The sequence below is a fragment of the Cryptomeria japonica genome, chromosome 11 (assembly GCF_030272615.1).
Source record: "Cryptomeria japonica chromosome 11, Sugi_1.0, whole genome shotgun sequence".
NCBI classification, from domain to species: domain Eukaryota; kingdom Viridiplantae; phylum Streptophyta; class Pinopsida; order Cupressales; family Cupressaceae; genus Cryptomeria; species Cryptomeria japonica.
In genome coordinates, this window is record NC_081415.1 from 184,205,374 (window position 1) to 184,230,244 (window position 24,871).

General features: G+C 35.8%; 1 protein-coding gene across 1 annotated transcript; it reads right to left on the minus strand.

Moving 5' to 3' along the window:
- Nucleotides 1-17,807: 17,807 nt before the first annotated feature.
- Nucleotides 17,808-21,171, minus strand: LOC131055438 (pentatricopeptide repeat-containing protein At1g79490, mitochondrial). The gene has a single exon (XM_057989922.2). It carries the CDS (start codon nucleotides 20,710-20,712, stop codon nucleotides 18,157-18,159), a length of 2,556 nt encoding a protein of 851 aa, XP_057845905.2. The 5' UTR covers nucleotides 20,713-21,171; the 3' UTR covers nucleotides 17,808-18,156.
- Nucleotides 21,172-24,871: the final 3,700 nt, after the last annotated feature.

Sequence of the window (24,871 nt, forward strand, 5' to 3'; positions counted from 1 at the left end):
AGAAAGTATGTATCAGATGACCTCATTTTTCACATTGATAAATGTACAACAATTAAAGAGGCTTAGGATATTTTTAAGAAATTGTATGGTCAAGTTGATGAGATTAAGGGCTACAAGCTTGATAGTAAACTCACAACTTTGGATCCCAAGGATTTTGATACAATCCAAGATTATGTCACAAAATCAACTGAGCTAAGAGCAAAGCTAAAAGATTGTGGAATTGACAAAAAGGATGCTCAATTGGTTTATAACTTGTTGGACAAGCTTCCTTCAGAGTATGCAACCTTTGTATCTAGCTTTCACACCCATAGGTTAGCTCAAGGTTCCTCATACACTTCTCCCTCATTTGATTCATTCACAGAGATGTCAATACTTGAGCAATCTAAGTTGACCACGATGGAGATTCTCAAATCTTCAAAGTCACAAGCTTTGGTGGCTAACAAAGGGAATCAAAGTAATCAAGGAAAAGGCAAGAATCAAAAGCAACCTAAGTCTAAACCACAACAAGATGGAGCACAATCTTCCTCTCCACAACAAGGTGATTCACCATTCACACCTAAGAGGAAATCATATAAGGACAATCTTTTTTGTGGATATTGCAAGAAGTTAGGACATGATGGACATATTGTTATAAGAAGGATATTGATGAGTTGAAGAATCTTCTTGAGAAAAATAGAATCAACCTACCTTCTAGAATGTCTACATCGGCTTCTTCTTCCAAGGATAAAGGAAAGGATCACTCTTTTGGGACAGATAAAGGAAAGGGACAAGCTCTTTGTGCTACTACAAGTCATGATTCAGGGAGATGGCTTCTAGATTCAGGGGCTTCTCATCATATGGCATCTTCGCAGTCTATGTTTTCTACATTTGAGTCTTGCCACATGCTGTAGATTTTGATGGGCAATCATACATACATGGATGTGATTGGGAAAGGATCTATTGCCATTGGGGAATAAGTCCTTCAATGATGTGTTGTGTGTACCCCACTTGACAAATAATCTTCTTTCCATCTATCAAATCACACATGGGGCAACTAGGAAAACTGTGGAGTTCACACCTGATTCAATTATCATTAGAGACTTGGAGAGTGGAGCAATCATTGTGACTGGGGTGGTTGATCATGCATCTCGATTGTACTCTTTTTCAGATTTGGTCCTATTGATAAGGTTGGTTCTTCCTATGTTGATGATTCAGATTTTGAGGAGAACTTTGGGCATTTGAACTTGGGGATTCTCACATGTGACCCCGTTCTTGAGCCTTGCATTTCATCTCCTATTGATATCACACCACCTATTGCACCTGATGATGCAGCTAGTGCGACAGTTTTGCCTTCTTATGATTTAGTGCAACAGGATATTTTATGTCTTCCAGCTTTAGTTGATTGGGATGCCTACTTGACAGACATTGCAGGTTTGTTTGTGGACTCCTACATTGCAGATTTGGGAGACACAATTCATGACATTCATCTTCTCTTTGATGAAGATGATCCTTCTTTGATTGTTGCGAGGGATCACTCTGACCCTCTTGTGCATTCTCTACATGATCAATCTTTAGGTTGGCATGATTGTGGATACTTTTGTACAACACTTGGAGGAGGTCTCTTTATCTTTTGAGGAGACATATGAGTCTTTGGACATTGTTCTACATTCATCTCCACTAGATCTTGGAGTGCCTTTTTCAGCAGTGTGGCACAGTTTACCACCTTTGGAGGGGGTACCTTTCAGCATCGACATGGGGACACTTGAGCAATTTTCAGAGATTCCTTTCATCATGAGTATTTTTGCTTCATCCTCCCTTCATGGTTGGGGAGACTTCATGGATACACCTTTGGTTTTGTTTCTTCCTAAGGGGAGGAATGTTGTTCGACGTTCATGGAGTAGTTTCTTCATTCATCTTCGAGCTTCTATCATTGGTGCAGATTCCAGATTGAGTAGAGGCTTCCTAGTCTCTCTTCTTCTTCTCTCATATGGGGGGTACTTTTTCCTCACATGGGGTTTTGTCCTTCACATACTTTTATGAGAGTTCTTTGTATCTAGTTTTCATCTCTCTTTTGGGGGAGGGTTTTTTCCCATTGGGTTTTTCTCTCTTTCCACACTTTGTGAGAGATTTCTTTGCATTGGTTTTCATACATTTGCATTTGTACATGGGTACCTAACATGGCCTCGTAGCCGGGACCCATCTTGCATTGCTTAGTTGCATTGTAGACTTAAGTGCATTCCCCTAAGTTTCACTTAAGGGGGGGTGTTGGTGTAAATAATTATTCATCTTGGATATTATTACACCTTACTTAAGTTTACTTAGGAAATGCATTTCATAGTAGTTTGGGTATGAGACACTTGGGTGTTTGTGCCACATTGGGATAGTGTGTAGGAGAATTTCCACCTTTTATGGTGTTGATCTTGTTGTTACACTCCACATTCAGTGGGTGATCCACCTCATGTGGAATATTATATTGTTTCTCCTACCTACCCACACCTATTCCTTACCTACCCTTGTTTCTTATTGAGCCACATGTCATGTTTGTGTGCTCACATATCCATATAGCCTTGCCTATATAAGCAGGCTCATATTCATTGTATAAAGAACAACGATTGATGATCCAGTTGATCAGTATTTTCATCTTGATAGAATACAGTTTATTTCTATCATATATTTTGTCTCTCTTATTTGTGCTTTCCATTGCCTATTGATCTTGGCAAAATCTCACACATAATAACTTTCAAAACTAGGATTAAAGAAAGAGACAACCTAGCATGTTTCGAGCTCGGATGGACACTCTTGCATGCTCTCCACCTTCGCATCATAAGAAGAGAGATCATCAACCGCTTCAAGAGGTAACCATTGGTGATGTATCATTCCACGGGCATTCACAACATGTTGATTTTCATTTGCAAGCTCTACTTGAGATAGACTTAGTGCCCCTTCAAATAGCACAACGTTCTTTGCTTTCGCGATTACATCTTGCATAAACCATGCATCCCTGTGAAAATCTATAAGCATATCTTCGAAAATGAGAATTTCCTTGAGTGATTGAGCTTCAAAAATTTCCTCTAGTGGTTGCTCAAACGTTGATATCGGTGGTAGCATCATCTCAAAGTGTCATTTGCTCTCTAGTTCCATTTGTTCATCTTCAAGGATGCTTGAAATTTCTTCCTTTAATTCTTCTTGTAGCAAGGATGAATGCTTATCATGGATGTCATCATCTTGCATAGGTGGCAAATGCTCATTTCCTTATTTTTGGAATCGTGAAACATCGGGTGGTAGCGAATCAAGGTGATCCTCCAAGTCATTTATACCTTCTGCTACATCTTCTTTCTCAATCTCTTGATAATCTTCATTAGTGTCCATGGTTTGTAGAACTTCATATCTTGATTTCTCCAAGCTTTGATCTTCACTCTCTAGTGTCTTGCTAACTAGCACGCCTTCCATTGTTATCTTAAATTCATTGGACGCAATTTTACCCTCAACTATGACGTCTTGACTACTTGTCCCATTCGTACTATCTTCTTGCAAATCATCCAATAATGCTTCTAGAGGTTGAAGTTGATGATGAATCCTACCTCTTGCAGTAACTTGTTTGTCTTGAAAAAAAATTGATAGTGATTCCATTTCTACTTCCTCCATGAGATCTTTTAACTCCCCCTCGAATAGCATTGTAGTAATGGCGTCTTTTAGCGCCTTCTCAAACTGTTCTCCATATTTGGGCTCACTTGTGATAACTTGCACTTCTTTGTTCAATCTCTCCATATGAGTGTCATCCTCTCCAAGAACGCCTAAAATCTCTTGCACTTCATTCTCAAGGATCTCCTTTTGTAGTAGGAATGAAAATTCATCAAGGAATTCTCCTTCTTGAAAGGGATGTGAATCATTTTCTTCCTTGATTTGTATTCCAACATATTCCTCTTTTGGTGCAAGGTATGGAGAGCTTTCCTTTGAAATACATTGATCATTGGGTGAACTTGTATCATCAACTTGTAACCGGCTTCCTTCACTATCTAATGGTGTAGCAATGTCTTGTTCATATGTTCTTCTAAATTCAGCTACAAGGTGTGCACTCCAAGATCTATTCTCAATACACTCTTTCTTGCATAGGGCTAGCAATCCAACTTGATATCTAACCTGGTTGATAGCCATTTCACACAATGAGAAAGTAAATTCGGAGTGGGGTGCATTGTGAATCCTACACCACAATGGTAGCAATATGCCTTCTAAATGCATTTCACCATTTAGGACAAGCTGATTTTCAATCATCCCTAAGAAGCTTGAAAGAGGATTGTTGCTCTCTAGGACACTGAAATTGCCTTTTTCCACTTTTGGCTTGGGGACATCCCAAAAGAAGATTTTTCCTTGTACTACTGATTCCATCCTCGATAGGTATGTTAAGCAATGCATCTCATCATGATTATATTGTCTCATGGATTCTACACTTCCCTAACGATGCAAACTCGAACAATCTCTGTGGGTATAGCTATGCATTCAATCTCCACCAAACTCAAGGAATGTCAACCTGTTGCTCATCTTCATGATGTTGTCACTCCATTGAGAAATCCTCTCTTTTTTAATTTTTTTAATTTTCTATTTTAATTTTTTTTTTGGACTTTTTGGAATAAAAGAGATCTTGCAAATATTGAATTTAGCTTTGAAAGCTCGACTAGTTCCAACTGCGTGAATTTCTTCCTTCCTTCTGCAAGTTCGACTAGCAATCCAGTGATCACCTTCTTTGATTGTTCGCGCATATATTCACTGTCATGCCCTCCTTCTAGTGTCAATTTTGTTCAACGTGGAGGGTGAAAAAAAAGGCTATAAAATTACCCCTCACAAATATGAATTGATATGATCTGGAGTTCAGTTACTCAGGCATTCATCGTGATCAACCCTCCTAGCGCCAATTCTATTCATGTGTGTTTTAGGCACAATCAAACACAAAATAAAATACCCAAAAGTATCTTATCCTCTCTTGAGCAAAGTCCTCCCAAATGCTAAACTATGTGATCAAGTGGAAGACTCCAAGGTTCCTAATGTCGGGTCACGACTTGTGGATAACCACAGTTGGTTGTTGTGATTGTTGTTCCTTCAAGGGGCCTTACATTGAATACTTAAATGCTTGAATTGATGGAACTTAGATTCTAACTACCTACTAGGAGAATAAAAAAGAGCAAAAGAGATGGGTTTAGGATGATTGCGCTACTCCTAAGAATGCAAGAGACAGTGAATGGTTGGATGAGATTCAACCAAGCTTCGCTTCACCATCAAAGAACAACTCGGCAAAGCTAGTGCGATCTTCTAAGGAGAGGCAAATGATGTTCAAATCACTACCAATGGCATAAACCTCAACAAGACGATGCATGTCAATGAGGCAAGTAGCAATTGAAGTTAAACTCATTAAGAATTCCAATTTGACCACATAAGGCAAACTTACAATCAGCAAATCACTAGTGGTATGGATATATGAATTTTATCATTAATCATTCACAATTCCTTTCATTCATCTAATTATTCATCATCTAACATGAACATCCAACAAGAAACCATGCATTTGTAAAGAAACAACACATTCTACCATAACTTCAATGAAAAGGAAGTTTATTTACAACTTTGTCAACAATTTCTACCCTCTCCTCCTACCCTACTCTACATGTTATCTGCTATTAAACTATTTTTGAGTTGCTAACTATTTATTCACTATTCTCTATTCACTATTAACCATTACAAATGAGAAGTTTGAGCCTTATATAGAGAGCTCATTACAATTCAAAGGCTCAGATCGATTTGAGATCAATGGCCAAGATTACAAGATGAAACCCTAATTAGGGTTTGTTGGAACAAACTCTTCTTAGCCAATGAAATAATTACAATGTTTGGACACATGTCCTCTCTCGAATATCTGACCAATAGATAGTGGGGGTAGGTACATTGGAGTTTATACCCCATGGATGAGATTGGTTCATTGAATTCGGACATGCTGATGTAGAACCCTCTGATTGGTGGAATGATGACTAGGATGACACCTCAATTTGCTTGTAGACTTAATAGATTATCATGAAGGAATGTTGAGCAATATCTCTTGATACTCAACATCTCAAGCTCACTCAATGTGGTGATGGTGGTGGGAAGCATTGTTATGGTCGAGTTGATCCTCCATCTTTGCTTGCTTATCTTGCCCTGAGGTAGTTGTATGATCTCTTCGTTATACTTCAAGGTTTTGACCTCTTCATGTCATCATGATGCAGTGAGAGTTCATGAATACCTCAATATCCTTCTTGTGTAGTCACTTCCCTTGATACCCTTGTGCTTGTCGATGAAATCCTTCCTCTTGAAGACATCTATTTTCATTTCCACTTTGAAGTTGTGATGATTGTTGATACACTTTGTAGCATAGACTTTCATGTGGCAGGATTCTAATCTCCCTTGTATCTTGGACCTTGACCTTGATGTGGAAATTTCCTCATTGCAGTACTGTGTTGATCTTCGTACAATCTGGCCCCTTTGATTTCCTCCTTTACCACCTGCAAAACAAACAAGTAGGTATCAAACACACATAGTATACACTTAATTTCATCCATCTTTTAATCCTTATAACTCTGATTTTGTCTAATTTGGACAGTTTTAACCCTAAGTTGATGCACCTGATCCAAAGAAGTCTGATAGTGCTTAGGAATTTTGCTGATGTTGGAAGTAGATGAATGAATTTGCCTTACACTAGATGAAATTTGTTATTGCTTTGATAAAATTTGCTTCTTTGATGACCAAATCTACTGCTTTTAGGATCAAATTTGCTTCCCTTGCTAATTATGATTGCTACTTATGCTCTTAGAATTCGTTGCTCTGCACTCTAGAAGAAGAATTCGTTGTTTGGAGGAGGAAAATGTTTTGAAATGATGATTCAAATGACTAATTTTGAATTCCTCGTTATAGGCATCAAAGGAACAGATGTGTCTTTTCCCTCCTAGGCTGAGTTGGTAAGGTTTTGCAAAAAAAAAACATTCTCTCTTATAGGGCCATCTTGATTGATTTTCAACACATTTTCTTTTTCAAATTCAAATTTTAGCGCCCAAGTGGGTTTGCTTTTGTTGTTGGGTGTGGTTATAGGAGAAAATCGTTCCCTTCCATTGGCAAAGGAAGTGAGCGAACTTCTTGCCAATGGCAAAGGAAGCAAGCATCGATCCCTTACATTGGCAAAGGAAGTGAGTGAAATTGCACATACTTGGCCAACTTTTGAGGTGTTAGTTAAAAAAAATCAAATTCATTGCTCAAACAAAGACATTACATCATCATTCAAGACGTTTTGGACCCCGTGAAGGCAGATGAGGGATGTTCGCTCTCTTCCATTGGCAAAGGAAGTGAGCGAACTTCCTGGCAATGGCAAAAGAAGCAAGCATCACTCCCTTCCATTGGCAAATGAAGTGAGCGAAGTAACCATCTAGCTTGCTCTTTGAAACTTTTTTCGTCCATTTGACCCTTCTCACCAATTCAAACCTTAAGGTTTTAGTCTCCATGAGCAAAAATTCATCAAATTATCATCAAAGGATGCCTAGGGAGCCCTTTCACTCCCTTCCATTGGCAAAGGAAGTCACTTCGCTCTCTTCTATTGGCAAAGGAAGTGAGCAAAGTTTGCACTTTCAGTACTATTCACTCAATTCATTCCTTCTACTGAGCAAAGGTGAGGTTCCATGCAAGGTGAAGGATTTAGATTTGTTCCTCCGTGTGTTCATGTCCACCAAATCGCCTTCAAGCATGTAACGGAAGTCATGTCGCTCCCTTCCATTGGCAAAGGAAGTGAAGTCACTCCCTTAGAGGAGCAAAGGAAATTTGCACATAGTTAGTCAAATTTTGACCTATGTGACCTGCCTTTCAACAAAGTGCAATCAACCCTCTTGGATGACAAGGAAAAATCGTATAATCGGTGAAATTTGATCCAAGGGATTCATCCATCAATTTCCTCCTCGCTTGTCATGCTCATATTGACCTTACTTGACACCTCATCTCACATCACCTCATTTCACATCTCACAGGAAGGGCAAAGGAAGGGAGGGCAAAGGAAGTGACTATTAATGCTATGAAAGAGCAAAGGAAGTCACTGTCAATGCCTTAGTCATTCATTTCATTCCTAGCCCTACAAGCAATAAATGAGTCATCCACTCCGAAAGCCTTGATAACTCGATGTCTTCACTCCATCCTAAGGAGATAATCCCGACTTGATTAACTCTTGACTCACTTGCTTTTTCGACGCAAAGGTTAATAGCAAAAGACTCAACCACTATCCTAGAAAGCAAAAAAAAGTGGGGGGGGTCCCCATTTGCAATGGGGCAGTGTGTGAAAACGTCACAACAAAACAATCAAGCTTACTTCCATGGAAAAATATTAAGACTTTGAGGATGTTCATATGAGCTTGCAAATCAACTCCATTGATTTATATTGAATATCGAAATCCAACATCTAAGTAGATCTCGAGCCAAAAGTCATTCCATCATTTCTTTGTCTTACCACTAGTTACGAAGGCTATTGTTTTGGAGGAGGAAGATGTCCAAACCTCGGGTATTGAACTTGGAAATAGTATATTGAGCCTGTGCATAAAAAAATCATTTCTTGAAGGAATCTTAGTTAAAAGGAACTGCTGAACAATTGGCTTTTTAAACCACTCAAGAACAGACTCTCTTATAGCCCTCGGAACTATCCTGCTAACCTCAAATGAGAATTTACTGTACTAAGAATATGTGCTATCGCAATTGTCAATGTTGATCCTGTAACAATTTTTACTCTTCTCAGAATGACACCATAGTAGAGCATGCACTTTCTAAAACTGTGCAGGGTGTGTATCACAGCAACTAGTCCTACTCCAACATACAGATGTCTTACATCCAGGGACCAAGCAATGTGCTCATCAAAGACAATTGCCTTAGGAAAAAGTTTATTTATTCAACTTTCCATACACAAAGTGCCCTACACATTTGACCCATCAAAACAAAGTAGTTCAATAGCACATTGACAAAATATCTTGCTGCCCTTTCATCTGATTCATAGTCAATAGCTTGAAAGAATGCCCTTACAAAAGAAAGCATTGGTTCCTTTCTCTGTTCTGGACCACTAAAAAGTCCACAAATAAAGGAATGGGCTTTATATTTTGTGGTGCTCAGAATTGACATTAGAAGCCTTTCCTTTTGCTCATCTTGACATCTTACTAGATGAGCTAGAACTGATGTGTATAACACCAAATCTGCTTTAGCAGCAAAAGAAACACAAGTTTCAAGAAGAGGTTTCACCAATACGTACAGACCAATCCTCATGCATAAACCAAAAAGTTTACGAACAACAAAGTTGTTTGTCCTTATCCTTGCAGAACTCATAAATCTCATCCATCTTAAAGCTAAATCAACAGACCCTTCCTTATTTAGATCATCAGAATATCACTCGTATTTACATCAGCAGTGAAGCCTACAGATTTCATGTCCAACAAAATCTTTGTTGCCATGTCCATCATCTTTTTATTTGCCAATGTTGTCAATAGTGATGTATATGTGCTCAAAATAGATCTTAACCCAGGCATTAGTCATCTGAGATTTTCTTGGAACATTAGAAACAATTACAAGTATGAAGAATGAACTCCATCTATTTCTCATCTTCCTAGTGCTAATAGTGTACCTCCAAGTTCCAACCATGAGCTATGTACTATGTTTGGAGTTCCCTCCTCTGTGCTGCTTTCACTCTCTTTAATTTTTTTTCTTAGCATCCAAAGATCGGATAGTTCTCTCCCATTCACTTAAGCCTCCTTTGCTCCAATCAGACCTCATGTCCTTGACAGTTGTTGGGGAGAGCTTTAGATTATGGGACTATATGTTCTCTCTTTTTAAAACCATTCACTTCTAATTATCGGAATATCAAGGATCCCAACTTCAATGCTTAAAAAGTGCCAAGATATAACCAAAATTCTGCACTTTGAAAACACTAATATATATAAAATAATTTGAAGCTAAATATCAAAAAACGATACTTCATTTAGTTTTACATATAAAGATCCTTTGTTATTTCAGTTACTGAATATATGAAAATTGCTTCTTTCAAAGTTTTGACCTTTTGGTCAGTCATGAATCTATATACAATTTGATACCAAATTTTGAATTAGCCTAATTGCATAAACTAAAAATATTTTGTTATAATTCATAGTTATCAGTTAGTTGAATTGCATGTCATGATATTTGAGTTGACTAGTACAATGAAATTAATACCTTGAGGCATGGCTTGGATGGGATGATTTTAAGCAATTTGGAGAGACCGTAGTTTAAAAATGAAGGATCAAATTGGTGACTTGAGATTAATGATCCATCTGAACAAAATATGTTTTATATTAGCAACCTGCATGGTTATTAGAAGTTGGAGGTTCTTTCCTCTGAATGCCAACTTTGTATTTGACTCCCTTTTATTAATTGTATAATTAGAAGAAAAAGTGATTTATCTATTGCCAAAGTTTTTTATTTTTTACTTGGTATTGAGATACTTAAAAAATAAAGTTTTTAATAATCTGGATAGAGTAATTAAATAAAATCATCTCTTAAAATTTTCCTTTGACATGAAAATAAGCTATGCCATATTCTTGTTATTGCAATGTTTATTCTGAAAAAGGCCTTCCATAGAAGATCGTCCTTATTACATGCATGTCTTATTTTTTTTACAAGCTATCCAAATATTGGAAATGTTTTAGTTAGAAGCATGCTAGGAACACGTTTGCTGAGCTTGTTTGTAGAGGTCTTTGCAGATTAATGTTTTACGTTGCTTTCATTGGAAATCCGTATCAATAGCGAGAGTTTTTGAAATGGAGTTTTGTGATTGCTTTCATCTTTATACATGTCTAAACTCACATGTACACTAGTATTTATTGCATGGAAATCTTACAAAGTTACAAATATGAAAAAAATTACAAAAGTTACAGTATAAAAATGCTTTAATTGTAAGCATAGATTGAAAATTCGATGCAACTCACGAGTTATTTGGCAAAACATATTTAGTTGACACAACTCATGCGCTGAGTTTCTGTGTATTCATTGAATCTCAGTCAAGTCTTATAAAAGACTTGTCAAGGCTTGTAAAAAACTTGTTTAGTCTTGTAAAAAGTCATTGTAGCTTTAACATTCTTTGAAAGAAATGAAAAAAAAAGGTGTTCTGGATATGTTTCTGATCTATCCCTGCATCCCCAAAATGTCCTTTATCAGAAGCAAGATTTTAAAGTACAAGGAATCCATCCCTGAGGTAAATAGAAATAGATATATGCTCCTAGCATGCTTCCAATCATAATTGGAAACACTCAATTCAACAGCCCAAAATTTTGACGCAAATCTGATACTTGGCAAAATCTCAGCCAAAAATTAATAATAACAGAAAGAAAAAGAAAAATAGAAACTTACATATTTAAAAAACACGAGTCTATTCAGATCATCAATTTATCATTTTTCAAAGATTACATGTCATATAATCCTCAACCAATAAATTATGCTGTCATTACAAAACTAAGTCAGTTTTTTACAAGACTTGGCAAGTCTTTTATAGGACTTGACTGAGACTCAATGAATACTTGGTAGAAACTCAGCACATGAGTTGTGTCAACTCAACAAGTTTTGTCAAATAACTTGTGAGTTGCATTGAATTTTTAATCTCTGCTTCCAACTAAAGCATTTTCTATATTGGAACTTTGTAAGATTTTCATGCAATAAAGGCTAGTGTACATGTGCATTCAGATATGTATAAAGATGAAAGCAATTACAAAACTCCATTTAAAAATAATCTCCCTACAAATATGGATTTCCAATGAAAGCAACGTAAAACATTAATCTGCAAAGACCTCTATAAACAAGATCAGCAAACATGTCTTCCTAGCATGCTTCTAACTAAAACATTTCTGACATTTGGACAGCTTGTAAAATAATTAAGATATACATGTAATAAGGATGTATTCTAAACTCGTTGGGCAATCTTCTATTCAAGGCCCATTTCAGAATAAACATTACAATAAAAAGAATTTGGCATAGCTTATTTTCATGTCAAGGAACATTTTAAGAGATGATTCTATTAAATTACTCAAACCGGATTATCAAAAACTTGTTTTTCTTGAAGTATCTCGCTTCTAACTGAAAAAAGAACTTTGGCAAAAGATTAATAACTTTTTTTAAAAATTATACAATAAATATATAGGAGTCAAATACAGAATTTAGGGGCATTCCTCAAAGGAAAGAACCTCCACCTTCTAATAACCATGCAGGTTGCTAATATAGAACATATTTGGTTTAGATGGATCATTAATCTTAAGTCAACAATTTGATCCTTCCTTTTCAAACTATGCTTCTATCTGAACTGCTTAAAACCATCCCATCCAAGCCATGCCTCAGGGTATTAGGTTCACTGCACTAGTCAACTCACATATAATGACAGACAATATGATTAACTAAAATTATGAATTATAACAAAATATTTCTAGTTTATGTAATCATATAATGACAGACAATTCAATTAACTAAAATTATGAATTATAACAAAATATTTCTAGTTTATGCAATCAAACTAATTCAGAATTTGATAACCAATTGTATATAGATTTGTGGCCATACCGAAAGGTTAAAATTTTGACACAGACAATTTCCATATATATTGTAACCCAAATAGCAAAGAAATTTTATATGGAAAACTAAATGAAGTGTCGTTCTTTGATATTAGTTTCTTATTATTGTTATAGGTGTTTTTATAGAGCAGAAATTTGGATACTCTGAGATTTACATAACTTGGTGCTTTCAAAGCATTGAAATTGGGATCCTTGATATTCCGCTAATTTGAAATGAATGGTTTTAAAGAGGGAACATACAGTCCCAGCATCTAAAGCTCCTTAATGTGGAAAACATAACATTGAAGCTATGGGTTGACTTCCTGCTATCTGCATATTGTAGGTAGCTTGGAGGTTATTAATAAACAGGTGCAGAATATTAAATGTCAGGTGCTCAAATTACAAACACACTTGCAAACTTACTTTAGCAGCACAAGTGTACCTACTGACTAACCAGAAAGAAAAAATTTAAATACCAAAACGATACATAAAGATCCAGGTAAAGGTAACATAGCAACAGAAGTAATTACTTCTTTAGTTTCAGGCTCAGAAAAACCCTAGCTGAACCAGGAAGACAAATGTGGCAATTCCATCAAAGTGTGGTTTCAAAAGTGCTGGTATTCCTGGGGCATTTGCGAAACCACTGATCTTATGAATGGGGTGGTTTTTGTTCCAATTCAACGTGCAGATATAAAAAGAACAGTTTGACAATTTCTATTCCAATTCACATTTTTTGAACCTTCCAGTACATGGGGAGAACTCTCCAACAACCATTAAGGACATGAGATCCAATTCGAGCAAGGAGGCTTCAGTACACAGGACAGAATAATCCGATCTTTGGATACTAAGAACAAAATTAGAGAGAGTGAAAGCAACACAAGGAGGAAACTCCAAACAAAGTACATAGCTCATGCGGTTGGAACTTGGAGGTACACTGGTAGCACTAGGAAGATGAGAAATAGATGGAGGACATTCTTCACACTTGTAATTGCTTCAAATGTTCCAAGAAAAGCTCAGATGATGTATATTTGCCACTTCCAGCTAATTTTCCTAGCCATGAGGTTTCCAGGATTCTTTGTCTCTGTGATGTGATTTGTGTCTATCCATGCTTGTTTATGATTTATAAATCATCCTCCCACAATTTAAATGAAACTCTAACTCAAAGATTTCCGTCATCATTTCGATGAAAATTCAAGTAGCATAGCATGGGTAAAAATAAAATGACTGTTAACTTTTGCAATCATAATCTTCAAGAAAATTATGGATAACAATTGACAAAGGGAAAATTTACAAGTGAAGGAAAAAAGGCATCATAAAATGGTTTTTATATCACAATACCTGGAAGTTCTTCAAGAAGAGAACAGGGAAATCACTCTGAAATAATTCTCAGGAAACAAAAGAGGTTGATTAGACTTATGATTATAAATAATAATGCACAGAGATTGTAAATGTTTCAGTGTGTAAAACAATCAAGGAAATCAGTTGAGATGAAATCTTTAGCTATATAATCAGAATTCCCTTGAAAGATACAAAGAAATGACTCAACTCATTTTTCAAACTAATTAGCTGTTAACACTAATTTATGGTGAAAATAAAACAAAGGAATAAGGTAACCCATTGAAATATGATAAGACGCGACCTAAACAAATCATCATGTAATTCTCAAAGAAAAGCACTCCAGCTTCATTCAGAAAGTATTACCTTAAGTTGTAACGAACTGCAATGATATTCTGCAAAAAGGAGAAGGGCCAGAAAATTAAGGGATAAATAGTCAAGAGGAGGCAGAAGTTACATTTCAATCAGTTAGTCAACCATAACCAATTCTGACGAATAAATAATTCCAGTTAAAGAGTTCAGCAGAACAACTAAAAGCACCCAAAAAATGTCATCTTGTTTACCATGGTCCATAAGTACCTCCATCAAGCAGTAGCGTACTTCCCCATCAGAAAACCCTTTGATGTTTTATTTTACCTTAGCATGCAGCATCAAGATGAGTCAAGATTCCTTGATAAACTACAATGTCATGACCCCCGCTTATATAATACCTGGGCGTTCAGAATAGAAAGGCAGAAATTATCTTCACACAGGCAGGAATGAACAACAATAAAATGAAGTTAAATTCTTAATGGCCGACTACCTTTGTGATAGCAATCAAATGGAAGAACTAAAGTTTTTATTTATGGGGCCAACCCTTGGCAACTACTACAATGTCATGACCCCCGCTATATATAATACCTGGGCGTTCAAAGTAGAAATTATCATCACAAAGGCAGGAATGAACAACAATAAAATGAAGTTAAATTCTTAATGGCCGACTACCTTTGTGATAGCAATCAAATGGAAGAACTATTAAAAGAAAGTTTTTATTTATGGGGCTGACCCTTGGCAACTCATGCCCCACTTTGGGGATTTAAATTTCTAAATAAATATATTTATAATTTTTTGTATGGGCCAACTTATGTCTAGCGCCCAGGTGTTATGGTGAAGGGTTAATTATAAACTGAAACGTTGTCTCTCTTTGGATGAGACATGCCTCTTGGAAAAGTCAATATATAAACGCATAGCAGCAATAGTCTGTAAAAAATCGTGATTATACCCAATTAATCTTGAATCCAGGAGCCAGCTGATTTATTCCCGGAAAAAATCCCGATTCACTAAAAAACCATTGACCCAAATTTCAATGATTTTTTGCATTTAAATCACATTAAAATCATATTAAACCCCCAAAAAATGGTAAAAAAAGTGAAAAAAAAAATTGAAAAAACTTGCCAAACCCTAGAAAGACTTGTGAAATTACTGAATTGCTTAGAAATAGGGTTGATCTGAGATGGAATCAGACTCAATGTGGAATCAACGCTGAAAAAGTTTGTTGTGTCCATTTTTGGGGGTTTCATCATTCCCCACACTTCACTTGTTCAATCCCACAAGCTCAACGACCCAACAAAGGTAGAAAGCCCACGAGCTCAATGGCCCAGCAAGGGTTTGAACCTTGGTAGCTGCCTCACCAATGGAGTGTTTCTACCACAACACTAAACGTCTTAAGACATATATAATATATATGGATATAGATATATGATATTTAATTTATAATTGATGTAGTTAATTTTTGCTCAAACAAAGACATACAATTCATTATGTGAGCAATATATTCAAAGTGCTCCACGAAATAAATCTTAACGACAACAAACAATCTTACATAGTTGTAATAAAAGAGCCTCCAACACACAATCATTAAAATTTGTCTCTATTGCCAAAACCAGTGGCTTGCTAATCTTTTACTTCAGCTAAACAAATGCCTTTTGTTGAATTCTACCCCATATTTGATCTCAAACTTAGACAACTATTTGGTGTATTTGGTGACCGCACTCTTAAAAAGTTAACTGAATAATTGCCTATGTAATCAGCAATATGAATATAAACAACAAAAAAATATTTTCTACAATTCATGGGTTAAACTCTATTTTATTTGCTCTTTATATCTCTATACTATGGAAATGCCCTTAAGTTTTTAAAAAAAATAGTTTCTCTTTTTCTACAATTTTTAATGTTTCTTTTAAATACGATTTTTTCCAGATTTTTTCAAAACATCTTATACTTTTGGTTTGCTGATTTTTTCCCCAAACGATTTTTGCTACCATGAATTACTAAGTGTGTTAAATGTGGCAAGCAAGGAGAAATGAAGAAATATTCTTCCTATCTAAAGCAGACTCGGATCTAAGAAGACTGAAGTGCAGATCTGAAGCAGAGTAAAGTGCAGATCAAAATCTGACTGAAGTGCAGATCTAAGGCAGATTTTGTGTAGATGAACACAATGAAAAATCAGTAAAACAAACATCAGTTTTCTGAGTATTGCAGCAGTGATCTGCTAGTTAAGGACAAAGGCATTTTTTAAGAGACAGCACTCTTGAGAAGGTGGTAACTGTAGGAGGGGACATAACCCTTTTTTAATAATTAAAGGGTATATACGGAGGAACTCCAATCAAAGGTAGGGGAGGAATCAATCATCTATGAATCATAAAATTATCATCAGAAAATCAGCATCGAAGAACACAAGAACACCAGCAGATCAAACATCACAAACACAATCAGATTGGATAACAAGAAGAACTAGTCCATAAGATTAAAAGTAACAATCAAAGAAGAATCAATACCAGTCAAGAACTCGGATTATAGCGGACCTCTAAATATCTCGGATTTCTGTTATCAAAACTAATATTCTATGGAACATCATCAGTTATCAGAAAACACATCTTCAGATTCCAGTATCATCAGCGATCAGCGAGATACACCTTCGGAAAATATCAATATCAAACACCATCATTCATCATCGATCATTCCCAAATACTTCTGCAGAAACATAAGAATTAGATTAACAAGATCAGCAAGCAATAAGCATTCCAATCCCCAAAAGGCAGATCGCACTTCCAGCATAGCATCGAACACCAGCAGTTAATATCAGATCAGTCCATCAATTAATTGCAGTTGAGGGATTGCAATCTAACTGTACAACATCTTGGTATAACTAATACTCGGATCATATTTGTCAATTCTTTAGGTGTATATGTATGCATCTTTATATGTGAGATTTATGCTTAAGTGTATGCCTCTATGTTAGGGAATAGATATCCGTACTGTCTGAAATCCACACTGAGAGAGGAAGGGCCTGAGGTGTCAGAGATGGGTGGCGAGCAGGCTTGTAAGTACACCATCCTAGAAGGACCACTGTGGCCTAGGACAAAAAGGGCACTTAGAGAGTCAAGTAACCCATTACAACCTCTGCCCAACTCCACAAGATGGCAACTGACTGTAGGGAGACGAGACATGGTTGGGGAAAGCAAGTACAAGCCACCAAGCAAGAGGGCTGTGGTAGACATCCATTCTTAGGCTTGGTGTAGAAATGGCCTCAGGCGAACCCATCATGTCTCTTTCCCCCAATGTGTTTATGCTCTATGAATATAATGCGGCTCGACTAACCCTAATGATTAACTTTATAGTTTATATATATGTATGTATGTATGAATGTATGTTGCATATGTCTTTTATGTTGTCATTGTAGGATCCAAATTCAGCATTGTATTATTGAGGAAAGATTTATTTAGTAAGATGTAACCCTAACCCTAATTTGTTATAATTGTGATTTTAGGGCAAATTAGGAAGGGGACATTACATACAAATTACAAAAAAGGAAAGAAAACACATGCCACCCTGTCTAAGATCCTTGGACGATCAGAAAATTAGTCTCCAATTAATGAGCACTTTTGATATTTTGTTTTGCCTTAGCAAAACCAACATCAAGACGAGTCAATATTAACTGTAATACTACAATATACAAATTAGCAATTAAAATGCAAATGTATGATTAAGCCATTTTGGTATTTATCTAAATTTTCGATACCAAACAATCAAGCTTGTAAACAATAGGACACACAATTACTTCTGTGGAAAAATATTAAGATTCTGAGGATGTCCATTTGAGCTTGAAATCAACTCCATTGATTTATATTGAATATCAAAATCCGATATCTAAGAAAATCTCAGACTAAAAGTCATTCCATCACTTCTTTGTCTTGCCACTAGTTACGAAGGCTGGTTGTTCTGGAGGAGGAAGATGTCCGAACCTCAGGCGATGAACTTGGAAATAGGGTATTGAGCCTGTGCATAAGAATATCATTTCTTGAAGGAATCTCATTTAGAAGGAACTGCTGAACAATTGGCTTTTTAAACCACTCAAGAACAGACTCGCCTGTAGCCCTCAGAACTATCCTGCTAACCTCAAATGGAGAATTTACTGTACTGAGAATATGTGCTATCACAATTTTCAAGGTTGATCCTGTAACAATTTTTATTCTTCTTGGAATGACACCGTAGTAAAGCATGCGCTTTCTAAACCTGTGCAGGGTGTGTATCACAGCAACTAATCCTGCTCCAACAGACAGATGTCTAACATCCAGGGACCAAGCAATATGCTCATCAAAGACAATTGCCTTAGGAAAAAGTTTATTTTCATATGCAACTTTCCATATACAACGTGCCCTATTTATTTGACCCATCAAAACAAGGTAGTTCAATAGCACATTGACAAAGTATCGTGCTCCACTTTCCTCTGATTCATAGTCAATACCTTGAAAGAATGCCCTTACATAAGAAAGCACTGGTTCCTTTCTCTGTTCTGGGCCACTAAAAAGTCCACAAATGAAAGAATGAGCTTTATATTTTGTGGTGCTCAAAATTGACATTAGAAGCCTTTCTTTTTGCTCATCTTGACATCGTACTAGATGAGCTAGAATTGATGTGTATAACACCAGATCTACTTTAGCAGCGGACGAAACACAAGTTTCAAGAAGAGGTTTTGCCGACTCATACAGACCATTCCTCATGCATGAATCAAAAAGTTGACGAACGACAAAGTTGTTTGTCCTTATCCCTGCAGAGCTCATAAATCTCATCCATCTTAAAGCTAAATCAACAGACCCTTCCTTAATATAGATCATCAGAATATCACTCGCATTTACATCAGCAGTGAAACCTACAGATTTCATATCCAACAAAATCTTTGCTGCCATGTCCAACATCTTTTTATTTGCCAATGCTGTCAGTAGTGATGTATATGTGCTTAGAGTAGGTCTTAACCCAGCATTAGTCATGGAGTTGTAAAGTTTCATGGCTTGATCAACCTGTCCACGTGCTGAATGCATTTCCACTAGAGAAGAAAATGTGCTTGCCATGGGCAAAAACCCTGCCTTTTCCATGCTTGAGAATATTGACATAGCAATATCCAATTTCCCTGCTTTTGCATATGCTTCCACAATCATGGTGTAGAGCGCATAATTAGGTCTAAAGCCTGCCTGTTTCATCTCATCCCAGATCTTTAATGCCATTTCTAGTTTTCCAGCCTTAACATATGATTCTACTAAAGAAACAAAAGTACTCGCTGAAGGCCGAACACCAGCTGCCTGCATGTCCATATAGACTTTCATGGTCATGTCCAACCTCCCTGCTTTTCCCAATGAATCAACAAGAGATGTAAAGATCAAAGTATTTGAGCGAACACCTTGAGCCTTCATGTCTTCAAAAAGCTTGATAGCGGTGTCAAGTCTGCCAGACTTTGCTAAACTTGGAATCATCATCTCAAAAGTAAGTGCATCAGGCCTGCAACTTGACTTCTCCATTGCTTCATAAATCTCAAAAGCCTTATATGGAAGACCCATATTCAAAAAGGAGCTCATCAGTGAGTTATACGTTTCTACATCAGCAAGACAACCGACTTCTTCCATTTGTTTAAAACAGCTAAAAGCCGGTTCTAATTTGCTAGTTGCTATATAGTGCTGAATCACCTTTTTATATGCTCTAAAAGGAACAGCACTTCCCTCTTTCTTCATGTTTTCTAGCAAAGATTGGATACCATTAGAATCCCCAGCGCGCATTAAACCATCTAACAAAATATCATATGTCTGCTCATTAGGAGCATACCAATTCTGCCTCTTTGCCCAGTTGAATAAACTTAAAGCTACTTCCACTTCTTTTAGACTTTTCAAAACATGGTTAATATGTACCATTTTCATACAAAACTGCAAGCGGTCCAGTTGAAGCTCCATTTCAGGCCCCCATGTCCATCTCTTCATAATTTCGATGATTTTGCTCACGATTTCTGCATCAGAAAAGATCCTCTTTACACCTCCAACCATAATGTGACCATCTTCACCAGGCTTAACAGACCTAATTCCTTTGCTAGATGTAATTATCTCACCAGACTCATCCAGATACACAACATCATCAGTCCAGTCCGAACCACTCCCATTTTTGGAAAATCCCCTAAGATTCCCATAGGCAAATAATCCCCAGTTAGGATTACAGGGGGTGCCCAAATGCCCTAAACAGAAATTTTGAAGAGAATCTGCGGTATTAAAGGAACTTTTGATTTTCCCCACATTGGCTTTATAACTAATGCAACCAACGTCCAAGTGACGGCTACATTGAGTCTGTAGTGGTTGTAATATTTCTAGAATTTCTGATGGTTTTTTACTGTAAATGGGCTTGTTAAACCTCTGTAGAACCCTTGGGACCCTAATGGGCTTTTTCACCTGTTGTGCAACTGGAGACAAGAGCTCAAGAAAATGACCAATACCCATTATTTTACAACAATTTACACTTATAAGCACATGAATATAGCGCCCTGTTTTTGGTCATTTCTAAGATGAAAATGAATCAGAAAAGAAACTGTGAAATTTAAAGTACCTTAGAAACTGAAATCCTCTATTTCTTTGCGCACACAATAGCCTCGGAAATTGATATTAACTCCCAATCTTGCTAATCAGATGGAATGAACTATTATTTACAGATAGATTTTCATTAGATATACAAGAACTTCAGGATAAAAAGGTTTAGAACCTTCGCACTTTTTGAATATAGATTTATTTTTACAGTGAATAACAAATTCAGATAATAGGTTTAGAACAAATGAAGGACATTTCCTTTTCATTCAAATTTCACCCATGTTGCCCTTTGGAGATTTACGCTACGTCAATCCATCATTTAGGTTTAAGTACATTGAGCGTTTTTCAGAGGTACGCGGGGAGTCCTGGGCTCATTTTTTCGAAACAGATTAATGTAATTACCTATACATTAAAAGATTGGTTGCAGTGACTTCATTTTTTTATTGTTTATTTTCATGCATTTGAGTAATGTAGGGATAAGTATATTAATATCTTAATCTTAGTTCGTGTATAATTTATTTAGCGAGGAGTATGTTGAGTAGTCGAGAGCACTCATCATCAACTTGCATAGGCAAAGAACTGATTTAGGTTGTCTCATAGGCTATCCTTAGCCTTGTGGACAATAAAATTGTCTTCTTCTTCTTTTCTTGCTTGGTAGATTTTGAGCATACAGCTTCTCCTACACGTCTTCCTCCTCCTCCTTTCATGTCCTCCTTCTTCCTTCTCTTCTTCTTCCTTCTCTCTGACACCTATGAGGTTTGAACCTTTGTGGCTCCATTAATAATACCACTTTTTCACGGTTACACAGTGGGATCAACTCCTATATATTACATATTTATTAAATATATTAATTTTTTTTGTGTTTGGATATTCACTCTATATGATTGTTATTTTTTGGTATAGGATCAATTTAAAAATTCAAATTTCAATTTTGTCAACTCTCATCTATTTCACTCTTATCATGAGTCGACTTAGTACACATTTATATGATCTATTGTTGTGTTATAATGTTTAAAGACTTTCAACAAGCATTTATTATTATTGAATATCAAGAGAAAAGTCTTGTACAATGCAAAGAAGAATCAGTATTAGAATATTTCTATTTGGGGCTTTAAAAGGAATCTAATCGGTGTCAAAGCCATCTAGATCATCTAAATTGTCTAATATTGTTATCTTTGATCTTTTGCATGACCATAAAGTTGTTCCTATCACGGGGTTTAACTTGGGAGAACTTAAATGTCATTTTGATTTGGTGATTCCTCTAAGCTATTTTTAAATATTATCAATACATAACAACTAATGAAGTAGACTTCAAGTTAAATTCATTAGCAAATGTGCATAACTAGCCAAATAAGATCTACATGTTACAAAGAAAATCTATGTCACACAATTGACCTAGAGTCACAAGATTGGCCTATAATTAGATACAAGAATGTGTGAATCTCAAGTTTGCATATCAAAGGCATTTGTTTTTTTGTACTTGATGACTCAAATTCGTGCTACATCAAAATGATCCTTCATTATTGTTCCCACAACTAAGTGCATGAATCCCTTGCATTTAATTTCCTAAAATAGCGTCAATTGTTTGATTATCTATTCTCAACTTTCTTTTGTTTACTCTATGTTAATTATAACTAGAATTTATTTGAATTTGTTTAATTAGTATAGAGTCACAATGAAAGGTTATTTTCCTTTATATTTTTGGTGTTCAGTTGTCTAATCTTACACCATCCTAGGGTTTATACCTATTTTTGGTTTCAAATCCATACATTCTAATTGCATCATCATTTTTGGATCTTGCTAGGATTTTACTCCTATTAAATATTATTTCATCATCATATGTTTTCTCCTCAGGTTTGTGTGATATCACTTTTGTCCATCTTACCCATCTTTGGATACCTTTTAGATGCATCCAATTAATAACTAATTGTACATCATGTCTATATCATCCATCTTCTCCTATCGGTGTTTTGAACTTTTACTGAATAATTTTGTGAACCCCATCCACCACCCTTGGAGAGATCCCTTTTACTAAATTTTGTACATCATTAATTACCGTGGTTCTTTATCCTTAACTTCTATTCATGCTTTCATTATTAATCTTCACATATTTTTTTATATTTTTTTACAAGTGATCCATTGTTCTTGACTCACTTTTGACATTTTAACACAAAAATAACACTATGCATTGTCCATTAAAGCATATGTATCATCATATAGGCACATTTTCTACCTTTAAAGATTTAGTCATTACTTTCCCTTCTCTATTGGTTACCCTTAGTGCACTGATCCATGATTATCATATGTTGCATACTTCCTATATGAAGAGTAGGAGTGGTGTGCTTCATCCTAAATGTATACTAACTTTAAGCACCTTCCCTTCAAACAAATAATGTGGAGAATATCCATATAGCTACACCTTCCATGGCTATGAATGATACACTATACATGATGAAGGTACTTCTCCTTTACACACATGATCTTGTTACATTTTATGATGATATCTTCCATGCATGTTGAGATGATTCTAATACTTGTATGGCTTACAATTCTTCATACTTTACATCTCATTCTAAGCATAATTATATTATTATTTTTCTACCTTACGTATACCACTAAATTATTCTACAATTATGATGTGAATTAAGTATTGAATTCGATTAACAATACAAGGTATGCAAAAACCTACAAGTATTGTGAGTATAATGGACAACATTAGAACTCGTAACAAGAGTTGTATGCATCAAAAGTCGTCTTCATCTTATCCAAAAATGAGTTTTATACAATTATCTGAAATTCAAACAATCTTAGGATTCTTATGAATTTGAAATGAAGAGTTTTTGTTGAATAAAATAGATAACAAAATTACAATTATCAAAACACTAGGAATTTAGATACCCCAACTTGGTGGGGTCATAACTTTATGCTCGGTGCTTGAAATCTGAAACCGCTTACACCATTGGAAAGAGCTCTAGTTTCATTCTCTTAAATCTAATTCTTATGTTATTCATTTTAAGGGACTGACTATAGTTTCAACCCCAAATTTCACTTTGAAGGGCTTTGAGAATGTGAAATACTAGAGCATAGAAAATACTGGAAAAAAATGCATTTTTAGTTTTTCTCACATTCACTCATTTCATCACCTCTAGACAACTCTGCAACATCCTTGGACCACTCTAGACCACTCCCAACACACTTTGGATTATTCCTCCCCCTTGAGAGGCAATGGGCCACATTGTACTAGTACACTGCAACAAGTGAGGGAAACATTGAGAAATGTGTTCATTGGTAAACCACTTGGCTAGATACAGTTGTTGGTGTGCTTGCAAGACACAATACAAAGGAATTTGCATGCCTCAAAGAGTATTTACATGAACATCAATAATCTGGCCACTTACCAATGAAATGGTGGTTTCCAAATTCAAATCTTTAGCATGAATTATGTCAGCAACATCTAAACTATCCAGGAAAAGTGGGAAATATGGACAAAGCAATTCAACATTGAAAATAGGATGAATCCCCTAAATTAGTGGAATGTTCAATTCATAACTATTCTCCCTAACCTTCTTGAGAATAGTGTAATGCCCGCCAAAATACCCTAGAGAAATATAACTAATAACATGCAAAAAAAAAAAAAAATTAAAAAAATTAAAACATCTACTAAAGCAACATATACAACTAACTACTCATATGCATATAACATCCATTAACAAGATAAACAATTAACTATCATGAACAAATTCACCAAAGTACTGTACGCAAGCATAAATAAACACAACTCTATAATTAATCTTCCTTAGGGCATCTCAATGCCATTACCTAATCTATCCATGGAGCATAATCACATCAAGAATATACCATCATAAGCATAGCATCATCATGATTACTATCATCATCTAATACATTTTAACTCAACTATCATTATCTCTTTTCATGCATACATAAGATTTTTTGTTAGACTATCTATCATGATTCTATTTCTAATAATGCAAATCCCATTAACCTCCTTAGATTCATTTTTAAGCACCAATTCCAAATGTTCCTAATCCCAATCACTTATTCAACATCCTAACAT

What these genes read in the sequence shown, in the direction of transcription:
- LOC131055438 (XM_057989922.2), bottom strand. Translation starts at nt 20,712, where the DNA reads ATGGGTATTGGTCATTTTCTTGAGCTCTTGTCTCCAGTTGCACAACAG.